The 14291-nt window shown below is 35.3% G+C and overlaps 1 protein-coding gene and 1 non-coding gene across 51 annotated transcripts in view; one reads left to right on the top strand and one right to left on the bottom strand.

The window, feature by feature from the left end:
• Nucleotides 1-14291, bottom strand: part of LOC111466985 (glycine-rich cell wall structural protein 1.8-like) — a 45167-nt gene that overhangs the window by 10089 nt on the left and 20787 nt on the right. For 7 of the 50 annotated variants that reach the window (XM_023111699.1, XM_023111678.1, XM_023111687.1 and 4 more), the window contains 5 exons: nucleotides 8311-8598; nucleotides 8155-8214; nucleotides 8047-8103; nucleotides 7949-7999; nucleotides 7814-7900 (listed from right to left, as the gene is read on the bottom strand). The exons of 1 other annotated variant lie outside the window; for it this stretch is intronic. In XM_023111699.1, the coding sequence (XP_022967467.1) occupies nucleotides 7814-7900; nucleotides 7949-7999; nucleotides 8047-8103; nucleotides 8155-8214; nucleotides 8311-8598 (543 nt within the window). Of the gene's footprint in view, nucleotides 1-7813; nucleotides 7901-7948; nucleotides 8000-8046; nucleotides 8104-8154; nucleotides 8287-8310; nucleotides 8599-14291 lie in introns of all 50 variants that reach the window. 42 more of the 50 variants (XM_023111713.1, XM_023111688.1, XM_023111685.1 and 39 more) reach the window with 38 other exon arrangements.
• LOC111467121 lies at nucleotides 7340-7448 on the top strand. The gene has a single exon (XR_002714490.1). It is a non-coding gene; the product is annotated as a Plant small nucleolar RNA R71 (small nucleolar RNA).

Here is a 14291-nt window from a genome sequence, read left to right as displayed (position 1 = left end):
TAAAAAAAAAAAAAAAAAAAAAAAAAAAAAAAAAAAAAAAAAAAAGGAATGGCTCTTAACCTACAAATCAATAAACTCAACAAGTACAACACGTGGGCAACATGCATAATGTCTTATTTACAAGGACATGACCTTTGGGAGCTCGTTGGTAGGAGTGAAATTACGCCACCAAAGAAAGATTCTAACGACGCCTTGTGCAAATGGAGAATCAAAGTAGGCAAAACAATGTTTGCCTTGAAGACCACAATTGGAGAAGAGATGTTAGAGCACATTTGGGATGACAAGACACCGAAAGAAACATGGGACACGTTCCTTTGATGCAGTCATTGATTCGAGAGGTCACAATTACCACGAGCAAACATATTAATGACGAGGAACACATTTTTGCTATTCTACTAATACTTGTACTTGCTCTGCTATTCTGCCGAAGCCTGACTAAGGAAGAATTACGGGGCGTAAAACGATGCTATTCTCAAAGAAGAACGATACGAGGCTACAACTTATGGAGAACGTGTTGTTGTCAATTTCACGTGACATGATGATTGCTCAGTACTTCCACAAGATCAAGTCGATATGTCGGGAGATTACTGAAATAGACACGAAATCCACCATTGGAGAATCTCGAATGAAGAGAATCATTATCCACAGATTGTGACCAAAATATAGAAGATTCGTTATTGCTGTACAAGGATGGCCCGCTCAACCATCACTTGTAGAGTTTGAATATTTGTTAGCCAGCCAAGAAGTCATGGCTAAAAAAATGAGAGACATTACATTGAACGGTGAAAAAGAAGCACTCTACACAGGTGAAAGTTGGAGCAATAATAAGTTGTCCACTATTGCTTTGACTGAGGAGGAAATGTTGACGGAGAAAAAGCCGAACGAAAAATCTTGGAAGAAGAAAATAACGAAATAACATAGAGAGAAAGTATGTGCTTGAAGACCCCACGTATTATTTTTGATTCAGTTGACTATTTAAATAACCAATTTAATCCTAAAAATGGAAAGGAGTGGGTAACATAATTATAGCGCTTACACTCCACGTGTACTTCCCACAGAAAGATAGTCATCTAAAAAAAATAGTAACTAAAAAGTAGGCATGATTTTGGATTTATCTAACATCGACTAAAGTGGATACAAAAATGGTAACAAAGAAGAAGTAGCCAAAGAATTGTACAATAAGGAAGAGCTCAGAAGAACAATAACAATAACATACAATAAGGAAGAGCTCAGAGAAACAATAATAATAACTCCCAAGGGAAGAGATTTGGAGGTACCTTCTACCATTGCGGGAAAAATGGCTACATGTCTCGAGATTGTTTGTCCAAGAAAAATTATGTTGAAAGCAATCTGACAACATCCGAAAAGAAGATGGAGGATGAATGGGATGCAGAGGAAATATGTGTCATAGAAGGAGACGAGTTAGTGCTCATGGCAATGATGGGAGAATATATCGATTACGATGATGACTAAATAAGTGATTCAAGATGCTCAAACCACATGATTGACGATCAGAGTGGTACAATGGAGACATGATGGCCCTTAGAGAAGAAAGTATTACCAAGCTTCGACAACATTGAAGAATTTTTTCCACAGAAGACGAGGGAGCAAATTGTACATATTAGCTTAAGTGTTGATGTGTCTGAATATCCAAGTGACACTGATGTTGGTGAGCAAGAAGTGACTCAACAAAGCGAACCTGGTGAAAAGGAAATAGTACCATAATGAATTCAACGATCAGAAAGAATCCAAAAGCCAAATTCAAAATATGTCAATGTAGCTATTATAGAAGACGAAGTTAAAGAGCTAGAGACGTATGAAGAAGTATCACACAATACAGTTTGGCAGCAAGCAATGGAGGAAGAAATTATTCCTTTGGAGCAAAATCAAACTTAGGAACTAGTACCAAGACGAGAAGATGCCGAATCCATCTCTTGCAAGTGGGGGTTATAAAATAATGTGTCGACCAGATGGATCAATCGAGAGATACAAGGCTCGACTCGTAGCTCGAGGGTTTTCTCAACAATATGAACTGACTATGATGAAACGTTTAGTCCAGTGATGAAAATCATTATCGTGCAGGTTCCTTCAGTACTTGCAGTAAATAAAGATTGGAAATTATGGCAGATGAATATGAAGAATGTTTGATTGCATGGAGTGTTGGACTGGGAGATCTACGTGACCAATCAAATAGATTTGAAAATGAAGTTGATTTTAGTAGTCAGTACATGCAAGGTGCAAATTAGTCTCATTTGGATGCAGCTCGACGGACCTTGAAATATGTCAATGTTGGGTTTTATGTCCTAAAACTCATAGTTTGTAAACAAAGACATTCTATTTTCAATAAAGTTATTATTGATGTTTATTCAGTAAATATTGTTATTAAATAAAGTGAACTTTACGATCATTAATCTAAATCCAATAAACTAAGAACACTCTGGCTATAGTATGATTACTTGAACTATATGTAGAGACATAAAAGTGGATCAAGTTCAAGTATATAGTCAAAATGATCTATAGTATAAGAAAAAGGCTGAGTACCTTATTCTAGAGACACTATGGATGCGGCCCACTTTTATATATGATATAAACAATGTGATCACTAAATTGTACATGTGGAGACATGTGAGTGGAGACGTCCTATGCAATGAGTATTGCATAAGATCGGATCATGAAGAAAATCACTCTCTCTTTATAATGTCGTTTATTGTTGAGACTGATTTTCTTTTCATTCGATGACCTAGGTAACTCAATCTTAATCCTGAGCTAACCATGAACTCCTGTTTGTTCGGAATTATCCTTAGATTTGCATGGGTGAGAGTGGCTCGAGTTTGCCGACTCAATAGGCCTCCCATTTCAGGGGAGGGTGAATAGTTGGGGACGTGGGGTGCAAGATGGAATTCGCTCCTACCCACTTTTAGGGATAGAAGAGAAGTAGTTCCCTTAAGTACTGACTCCAGGTCTTGAACAAGGGGCCCCACCCACTCATTGGCCTGAGAGGGATTTGGTTTACTGGTTGGACCACAAACCAATTGTCATGAGAGGATCAATGAGACATAAGGAACAAGAAGTAACTTTAGGGGTAAAACGGCTAATTGACCCAGCTCTAGCTATGAACAACCTGTGAAGGATCAACTTACTAACCATGGTTATATCAAATGGACAGAAATATATCTATAGTGAGAGGAGTGCAACTACTAGGCTATAGTGGAGTGTCCTAGTAGTTAACGAATATTGGTTAATAAGGTTAATGAGTTTAACCGGTTAATCTTGGATCGTTGGAGCTCATGATCTATAAGTCCATTAGGTCCATCTGCTAGCTCATATCGGACTAAACCATAGAACAGTGTGACGAGTGAGTTTAAAGTGTTCGAATTCAAATTAAGGAATATACGCTACATATATACGATATACTTAACTGCATTTTTGTTTTATTTACGAATTAAACAAAAAGAGAGAATTTGAGATATTTAAATAAGATTTAAATATCTTAATCAATTATGGCGGAATTGATTGGGATTGACATTTGAATTAATATTAAATATTAATTAAATAGTTTAATTAATCATTTAATGTTACTCTAATTTGAAATTGATTATTCAAATTAATTGTTGAATTAAAATGAAGAAAGTCAAAATGTTTGACTTCATTTAATGGAAAATTCATGTTACTGGAATTTTGAGGTGTCAAAATTTGGTTTAACCAAACTTGCATGCTTGCCAAATAAACCCCACAAGTTTGAGTGGAATTTTGAGTGTCAAAATTTGGTTAACTCAAACATGCATGCTTGCCACATAATCCCAAACATTTGAGTGGAATTTTGAGTGTCAAAATTTGGTAATCTCAAATTTGCAGGAACATGCAAACATGACTCTTTAAATAGAGTGATCATGGTACATGGAAGGACTTCTTCCTTGAAAAGACTTTGAGAAAATTCTCACAAGCTCTCTCTTCATATATACTAAATCCCTCCCAAGTTTAGTCACTCACTGGATTCCACAATCTCGTTCTAAGGCCTGAGGATAGTGGAGAAGACACTAGTGGTGGTTCGAAACCGATTCATGAGGAAAAAGGAATTTGAACTACAAAAGGTTAGTATTCAAATTCATTAAGTTTTAATACTTATGAACATGCTAGTTATTTACTATAATTGATATTCTAAAAGTGCTTAAGATCCAAATTGCTTCTGCATGTGTTATATTAACACCATCAGTCAAAGGTACAATCCATTATGATCGTTTGTACAAAATAAGCGAAAACTGCAAGTTAGTTGGATAACGTGATGCTGACTATGCAGGATATCACGATAACAAAAGGTCAAGTATTGGATATGTGTTCAAGATCAATTAGAGAAATTTTTTTTGTGTCGCAAAAGACAACCAACAATATCATTGTCACCTAGATGAGTAGAGAACAAAGCAGCGGCTGAAGCAGCTCGGGAACGTACATGGCTGAAACTCTTGATAGAAGATTGGCACCAAAAAATTGACTATCCAATACTAATTCATTGCGACAACCAATCTGTGATTCGCCTAGCAGAAAATACGGTGTTTCATGCTAGAAGAAAGCATATGGAGGTACACAATCATTTCAATAGAGAGAAAGTCCTGAAAGAAGAAATCGAGATGCAGTAGATCAAGATAGATGACCAAGTAGCAGACTTGTTTACAAAAGGACTAACATTAGAGCTTTTGTTGTCAGCTCAACATAGTGCAGTGAATGAGAAGTAGTGTCGAGGGGAGTGTTAAAATATCATCACTAGCTCAATAGGATACTAGCCCAATAAGGTTAAGCCCAACAATTGCATGAGTCATATATATTTATGTTAGGAAATGATTTAGGAATTTTATGAATAAATTTAGGAAAATGATTTGAGGAAAAAGGTTCTAGAAATTTTAGGAATAAGTGGTCTAACCTCTGTTGTAAATACTCCTTCATCCTATCTAGGTTATCATCTCAAGAAATACAAAATAATAGTATTATACGAAGTATCTTGTAATTTGTTCTTGATTTATTTTAATAAAGAGTGTGAGTGTTTTCCAGAGTCACGTTCAACATGGTGTTCCCCCGACCACCTTTTATCTCATGACCTTAATGGTAAATAATGTAGAATTCAAAATAGCCACGAACATTTAATCTCAATTATGGGTAGGTATGGGTAAGTGAGAAATTAACATATTTAACAACAAAAAAAAAAAAAAAAAAAAAAAAAAAAAAAAAAAAAAAAAAAAAAAAAAAAAAAAAAAAAAAAAANAAAAAAAAAAAAAAAAAAAAAAAAAAAAAAAAAAAAAAAAAAAAAAAAAAAAAAAAATCTTTGTATGCCATTTTTTAATTGGAGACTGAGGATAAACTTGAAAAAAAAGTACAAGTTAAATATTCATCGTCAAAGAAGTGATGCCCTCTTTGGAACTCTCCATCCTACCGAGGCTGGGAACAATTATGTGAAGTTTATCCCCCATATTTAAAATAGTTCTACTTCTAAGATGTAGTTCGAGGGTGTGTACTCAATATATGACTTATCGGTGAACTTTTTCTGCCCTCTAATTCTAGTGTTCAAAAGCTCGGCTGAATTCATCTGAAACTGTTAACTATTTTATGGACTTCCTCTAGTTGCTGTCTTCTTCCTACTCATATCTCAACTATCCGATTCCTTTGCGGTTGGGTGCTCGGTCGACTATATATTGCTAAACATTCCCTTGCCCCTGCTACTCCTGGATATTTCATGTCCTCATTAATATTAAATTCAACTTTTTGGTCACTCATTCTTAATATTATGGTTCCCTTGTAGACATCTAATAGTGTTCTCCCTGTCTTTAAAAATGGTCTATCCAAGATAATTGATACATCACGGTCCACTTCATAGTCTAATAATAAAATTCGCTAGAAATATGAATTTATCCACTTGAATTAAAATGTCTTCGATCTTTCCTTCTGGATAAGTATGGACCTATCGGCTAGTTGAATGGTGAATGGAGTTGGTCTAGCCTCACCGATTCCTAACGTCTTGTAAATAGATAGATGCATTAAGTTAATACTTGCACCCAAGTCACATAATGCTCTACCTAACTCCTTTTCTCCAATTGATACGAGAATAGTGAACGAGTCTGAGTCTTTCTCTTTTAGTTGAATCTTGTTTTTTAATATTGCACTACACTCTTCATTTAGTATCATCACCCAAATTTTTTCAAACTTCCTTCTATTCGTGAGCACATCCTTCAAGAGTTTGACATAATTTGACATTTGGTTTAACATTTCTACCCGTGGTATGTTTATATGAATTTCCTTCAAAATATTTATAAACTTCTCAAAATTGGCTTCCTCTTTATTTCTTTTTATTTTATTTTGTAGTAAATAAAGTGTCCATATGTATGTATTGCTCTCTTGTTCACCTGTGATTGTTGCCTTGGTTTTAGGAGAATGTACTGTTTTTGCATAATTTTTGTTTTGCTCCTTATGTTCATCTGCTTCTTGGGAGTGACTATTGGTGTGTTCTTTAGTTTTTCTCCTCTACTGGGTATTTCTTTCCCACTTTTCAATTCTATTGCTTGACACTACTCCTTGCCTTTTCTTTTTGGTGTTTAGGTTTCTACTCACAACTTCCCAAGAGGTTTATTTCATAACTCGGTTGCTAATTGACCTACTTGAACTTTCAAATTTCGCAAGGATGCTTGCTCACTTTGTATCACAATATTATTTTTAGCCATATATTTCTTTATGAGGCTCTCAAACGATGTTCCCGGTATGTGTTGAGCTTGGCTAATTCCTTTCATTTGGGTATTGGCTTGTTGAGTACCATATGTCATTGATTTTGAAGTCCAAAACCTAGAGGGTAATTTGATTTAGGTGACATTCATTGATTGTATGAGCTTAGTAAATTCCATGAGAAGTTTGGATGGTTTCTCCATGAGTTATAAGTGTTTGAGAATAGATTATTTTTCTGGTTGCCTTAACTAGCTTGATTTCCCAAGTAAAAATTGAAGTCGGATTACTTGGACATTAATCAAAAGTGTGTTCTTCATATACACAAGATTTAGTTGTTGTTTGAGTCATTATGGCAACAGTTTGGACATGTGCTTTAGTCATTGAACCTTGTCCTAACGCAGCTAATTGAGCGTTGATAAACGTCAAATCATCAACTTCAAGTACTCCTTGGGCCTTCTTTCGTGGATTGCTCCTCACATCAGCCCATTGAAAATTGTTAGACGCTATTCTTTCTAGAATCTCATAAGCTTCATTGTATGCCTTCGACAAGATAGCTCCATTGGCGGAAGCATCAACTACTTGTTTAGTAGCAATATTCAATCCATTGTAGAAAGTCTCCATATGGATAGAATGAGGAAGTTCACGGTGAGGACACTTTTTAAGCATCTCCTTGAATCTTTCCCCAAGTTTCACTAAATGTTTCATCTTCAAACGGTTGACAAACAACAATTTCATTTTTGAAGAATGTGTTTTTAGTGGATGGGAAATACTTCCCCAAGGTACTCAACAATGATTTAACACCCTCCGTCAAAGAATAAGGGAATAAACTAAATCTAATGTCTCTGGATTCAAAATGAGTCACTTCTTTATTTATTTAAAGAGAAAGTACAAGTGTAAGTGCTCTCGCTTGAACATCGTCATTTGTAACCATTCCCCATCTTTGTTATATATTTTATTTTGAATACACGAGGGAGAGAATTATTTATATGGTGCTCTTTTTTATTTCTTCATGATATTATTAATATATATATATATATACATATATTATACCGCTAAAAATGTGTTTCTCAGGGTGCATATCCCTCGTGTTTACCTCCACCGTATCTACCATATTCCTCATGCTTACCTCCGTCATATCTCCCGTAGTTTCCTCCATCGTATCCCTCGTGTTTACCTCTGTCGTATTCATCATGCTTACCTCCGTCGTATCTCCCGTAGTTTCCTCCATCATATCCATCGTGTTTACCTCCACGGTATTCCTCATGCTTACCTCCACTGTATCCTCCATAGTTTCCTCCACTATATCCTCCATAGTTTCCTCCACCATATTCCTCATGTTTACTCTGCAGTATTCCTCATGTTTACCTCCGCCGTATCCTCCATAGTTTCCTCCACCGTATCCTCTACCATAGTTTCCTCCACCGTATCCTCCATAGTTTCCTCCACTATATCCCTCGTGTTTATCTTTGCCGTATTCATCGTGTTTTTCTCTGCCGTATTCCTCGTGTTTACCTCCGTCGTATCCTCCATAGTTTCCTCCACCGTATCCCTCGTATTTATCTCTGTCGTATTCCTCGTGTTTATCTCTGTCGTATTCCTTGTGTTTACTTCCGCCGTATCCTCCATAGTTTCCTCCACCGTATCCCTCGTGTTTATCTCTGTCGTATTCCTCGTGTTTGCCTCCGCCGTATTCCTCATACTTACCTACATAGTATCCTCCATAGTTTCTTCCATCATATCCCTCGTGTTTATCTTTGCCGTATTCCTCATGCTTACCTCCACCGTATCCCCCATAGTTTCCGCCATCGTATCCTTCGTGTCTACCTCTGCCATATCCCCCATAGTTTCCACCATCATATCCCTCGTGTTTTCCTCTGTCATATCCCCCGTACTTTCCTACATATTCAAATTCTTTACCATATCGATTGCCATAATTTTCAACACCATATCCTTCATAAGAACTTTTGACAAACGTCTGGCTGCAGAACAAATTCCTATTCCGAAGAACAGAAAGAACACAAGAGAAGAAAGTTTATGGAAGCCATTTGCATATGCATTTGAATGCTTTGAGTGAAGAGGTATATATATATATATAAGGTGAGCATGGGGCCTAAATACCACTACCTCACTCAATACACGCAAAAGGCAGAAAATGGGTTTGGTCCAAAATCTACGTTTAGGGCTACCAATCTTATACACATGATTTTGCACCTCACCTTCTCCGTAGCTCTCATTTACTTCATATTACAAAATCACTGTGTTTATTCACTCCCAGCTTTGAATGCAGCTCATGTTCTAAGTTTTATCAACAATGGCAAATTTCTCTTCTCAACCATTTCCTTCAAATGAAAGCATAATTTAGTCATTCAAATCTGCATGCATTTACCCATTTGCTTCATATTTCTTATTTTTATTTCTATTTACCCATTTTAGTTAATCCATCATCCCAAGTTATATTCGTATGTGTGAATGTTTGATTAATCCACCACACCCAAATGGTGGTGAGAGTTCTCTTATTTATAATCATTTACAGAATACAGAAATAAGGTAAATTACAAATAATAAGGAAATAGCGATAAAATGAAAGAATAATAAATGAATACAATATATTTGCATTTAGTAAAAGGGAAAATATGGTAACCCGTAATGTAAGACAAATATCTAGATATTTGCCTTAATGAACGGTCAACTATCCTTAACAGTATGTATATATCAATGTCTAATTTAACACTTTTTGTGTTGATGTATCAATGTCTATGCTATGTCTTTTAAAACACTCAATAATCCTATAAACTCAAATCTTTATGTGTTAATTCTAAGATGGTTGTTAATATCTAACTTGGATCATGCTTATGCTTGAGATGATGTTGGGTTACTATATTTTTTTCTACTAAGAAACCAAAAATTATATAAACTTTTTCGTGTTGAAGAGAGAAGTGATATTTGTAGGTATCGCTGGCACAATCTAGCATGCGAGCATATTTTACTCTAGGTGGCTGGAATATGTACGATTAGAACATAGAATGAACAATTTGGATAATTACATCCAAGTACATGATAAAATTGTGAAATTTCCTTTGGAACAAGAGAATTGAGAAACATGTTTAATTTAATAACTTCTGCTCTGGTATGATGGAGGAAAGGTATTTTGATATGTTCTCTGACCGATTGATTGATGTTATCTCCCTGTTGAGCTTGTTTGATTGTGTGTATGATTTATGTTAGGGTTTTCATGCATTAAGGATTGGTAGGAATACCTGCTTAAATAACATCTATGAATGGGTAGACATGATTCATGTGTTAGAAACGGTTGATAGATATATTTCCTAGTAGAGCATGCATCAAGATCACAGTCAAGAGTAGGATGCTATACATAGGGCGGTTTACATGTAGAACTGAGGTTTAGACCTATGTGCACCCAAGGATTGGCTAAGCTGAGAAGCTAACCTAAAACGACCTAGAATTGAGAAAATGGAAATGAAACTGCATGAATGCCCCTATGAAACTAGTAGACCTCTACGGTGTGTTAACATGATTTAAGTAGACTACAGGATCACAAAACTAGTTGAGCTACTATTGAGTGTAGAATCTGGACAGGGTCGACACTCTAATCCCATTAGACAAGTTTAAGAAGGACTAGGGACTACATGGGTATGTAGCTCAAGACATGGACCCTACTGAGTGTAGAAACAGGTGAATATGTAAACCAGTCCTTGTTGGTTTAGGGACTACACAGGTAGGTGTCAAGATGAGAGCTCCTATTGAGCGTAGAAACGAGTCAAGGTTAACGTTGCGACTTCGTGAAATGGTGTTGAATTTTATTGCAATTTCCACATTTTCAATGTTTTGCTTTATTTTGATTTTGTTTTGTTTGTATTTGATTTCATCTTTTTGTCATGGTCCAATTTTTCGAAATCTCAAAAATTGAGTCGTGATAGATTGGTATTAGAGTAGTCGGGTTTTAGGTCCTATAGACTTTGTTTTATCTATCACGACCCAATTTTTGAGATTTCTTTCTCCTCGTTGTCGGATCGGAGTTGTGACGGTTATTTGTTTCTCTCTATTCTCTTTTTATTTTCCTTTTCTTTTTCTTTTCTTTTCTTTTCTTTTTTTCTTTTGGGTAAAATTAATAAAATAAGAAAAGATAGAAGAGGATTAGAGAGCTATCCAACTTTGTTGTTCTCCTTCCATATAAGTTCCCTTCATTAAATGTCTCACATCCACCTCTTTGACTTAATATATCCTTCTTGGTCTTCTTTTCCTTCTACTGTCAACCGCGGCTGAATTAGGGTTCTTCTTCTTTGGTTTCACACAACTGTTGAATTAGGGTTCTTCTTCCTCTCTAGTTTCACACCGCTGCTGAATTAGGGTTCTTCTACCTCTTTGGTTTCACACCGCTGCTGAATTAGGGTTCTTCTTCCTCTCTGGTTTCAGAGAAGCACAACACTCTTGCTATCTATTTTATTTTTTCCCTTTGGTGGCTCCTCTTTCTTTTGGGTAACCTCTTATCCCATTTAGGGCCGGAAAGGAGTAAGTTGTTTACCTAGAATGTTCCTAATTGGGTAGTTAACGATCCACATAACTTGCTATATGGACTATAATTTCCATGTCGTCCCAAAATAATTTGCTTTCCGAATTGATTCAACATCATGATTAGCAACTTGTTTCCAGACTTTCTAGCAAGGTTGTTTTTTAATTTGTCACGCTATCATGGTTCAGCATAAATGTTCAAAAATTTTACCAAATAACTCAATTAAATATACAATTAGGCTAGATTTATGCAAATTGATATTCTTTTGATTTTGAACCACAATGGACTATTTCTTACTTACTAATTATTACAAAGAAAAAATTGCAAAGTTATCTGACTCATTACCAATTTTTTGTGTATATTTTTGTTTGCAGAATATTCATCCAAGCATAGCATAATTTAGATCGAGTTCTATATACTTCTTCTTCAACTCAGTTTTGTTCGCTATTTACCCTACACTTATAATCAATACCTATAAGAAAAATAACACATTTTTCACTACCACAGTATTTTCCAAAACACTTCTAGGATGATTGTCGTTCCTTTTTCCTTTTCTTTTGTGACTCGACTTCATAATTTATTTTTGAACTTTCTATTGTCATAACATTTTGATTTTTTTTTTCTCTCCCGAGAATCCTTGAAGTCATTCCTATTCTCAAGGTGCCTCCATTTGTGATGCAAATCACCTATGTCTTCGAGGATGACTATATAGATTAATATTCATTTTCCATTAGCTCGCCTCAATAGCATCCTAAGTTTTCTATAGGGCCACATTTGTGATGCAAGCTCGACTCAATAGGAAATTTTCAGTATGACCACATTTGTGATGCAACTCACCTCAACAATAATGATAATTTTTTTTTTTTTTTTTTTTTTTTTACATCCCTATTACCTTTGATTCTACCACCTCCATTGGTGATGCAGATTGCCTGACTACGAGCAATTGAAAGAAAAATTTTGCTTTTTTTTAGCATTGAGAGTTCAAGCTCTGGGTTGAAGATGAGTGGTCTCGAGTTTGGATATATATATATATAATCATTTTGAATGAGGTGATAGAATTATTTTAATACCCCAAACATGACTAGTCATTGTTTTCGATAAACATTGGTGTGAACGTGGTGTCATTCTTGAAAGTAGCTTGAGGTGTGGAAGCTCTTGATTATTGTTTTTGCTAAAAATATGGTCTAAGATTGGGGGAATAATGGAAATTCTTGCTGACTAAGATTGAACCCTAGCCATGGATACTCTTCCTATCTATTTTAGCTTTAGGTTTCTTTTTCTTTTTTTGAGTTATATCTTTAAAGGAAACACACCTCTCATCTAGTTAACTTTTTATTATATCGAAGAATTTTACATTGAGTAATATGCCTATGACTAATGACTCTTACTCAAAAAGTCAAGACAAAGAAACTATCATGACATATGCATGAAGAAAATGATCATGACTTAACTGTAAACTCTGTCTGAGTCTGGGCTCCCTCCTCTATCCTTTACTCCTAATTCCTAATTCTGATACTCTCTACCTCTACTTTACTGTTAAACTGGTGTCATTTACTTCATTCACTTATACTCGCTAAACTCCTACTCCTCCTGCTAATTCTTATACTGTACTGCTGCTTCCTACTCCTACTCTTAATTCTGATACTCTACTCTACTCTTAAACAGGAGTCTTTTACTGAACTGATACTCTACTACTAAATTCCTATTTTTACTCCTAGTTATTATACTCTACTGCTAAACTGCAGTCCTTTACTTCACTTCTATTCTATCTACGGTTAAACTCCTATTCTTACTCCTAATAATTCTACTCTACTGGTAAACTCCTATTCCCGATTTAGTGGTGATGGACTGGCCACCATTTATCTCATGACCTTAATTATGGTAAATAATTATGCCCCGAATGATGAGACATAACAATTAGGTAACGTAAAATTCAAAATAGGCATATAAACCACTTAATCTCAACTATGGGTAAGTGAGAAATTAACATATTTAACCAAGTAATCTTTGTTTCAGGGTATACTAAAATTCTTCTCAAGAAGATTAAAATTAACTATCTAATGCAAGAAAAGAAGCACTACTTGGTTTACTTGGAGCTTGATATATATAGCAAATTGTGACCAACTCACTTTTTCTCTTTTCATTTTTCAGTTATCCATTGTCAAAGAAGTGATGCCCTCTTAGTTCTATCGAGGCTGGAAACAATTCTATGAATTCTATCCCCCATATTTCAAATAGTTCTACTTCTAAGATGTAGTTCGAGGGTGTGTCCTTAATAGATGACTTGATGGGTGAACTTTTTCTGATCTTTAATTCTAATGATTGAAAAGCTCTACTGAATTCATCTAAAACGGGTAAGTGTTTTGTTGACTTACTCCACCAGCTGTCTTCTTCCTGCTCACATTCCCAACTATCTCATTCCTCTACTGCTCGTTGCTCAATCAACTCATCAACTACTAAACATTCCTCTGCTACTGTTGAATATTTCATGCTATAATTGATATTAAATTCGACTTTTTTGTCACCTATTCGCATAGACATCTACTAGTGTTCTCCAGGTCTTTAAAAAAGGTATTCCCAAGATAATTGGTACATCAAAGTCCACTTCATAGCCTAAAATAATAAAATCCGCTGAAAATATGAATTTATTCACTTGAATTAAAATGTCTTCGATCTTTCCTTTGGGATAAGTGATGGACCTATCGACTAGTCAAATGGTCAATGTAGTTGGTCTAGCATTACCAATCCCTAACTGGTATTAAGTTGATGTATGTCCCCAAGTCAAATAATGTTCAACCTAACTCCTTTTCTCCAATTGATACGGGAATAGTGAACGAGCTTGGGTCTTCCTCAGTGGGATCTTGTTTTTTAATATTGCACTATACTCTTGATTCAGTGCAACCAACTTCAATTCTTCAAACTTCCTCCTATTCTTGAGCACACATAATTGGCCATTTGCTTCAACTCCAACATTAGTGATATGTTTATATGAATTTCCTTCTGAATGTCCATAAACTTTTCAAAATGGGCTTCATCTTTTTTTTTTTTTTTTTTTTTT

Source organism: Cucurbita maxima, unplaced genomic scaffold (assembly GCF_002738345.1).
Source record: "Cucurbita maxima cultivar Rimu unplaced genomic scaffold, Cmax_1.0 Cma_Scf00032, whole genome shotgun sequence".
NCBI lineage: Eukaryota > Viridiplantae > Streptophyta > Magnoliopsida > Cucurbitales > Cucurbitaceae > Cucurbita > Cucurbita maxima.
This window is presented reverse-complemented; position numbering and strand designations above follow the sequence as displayed.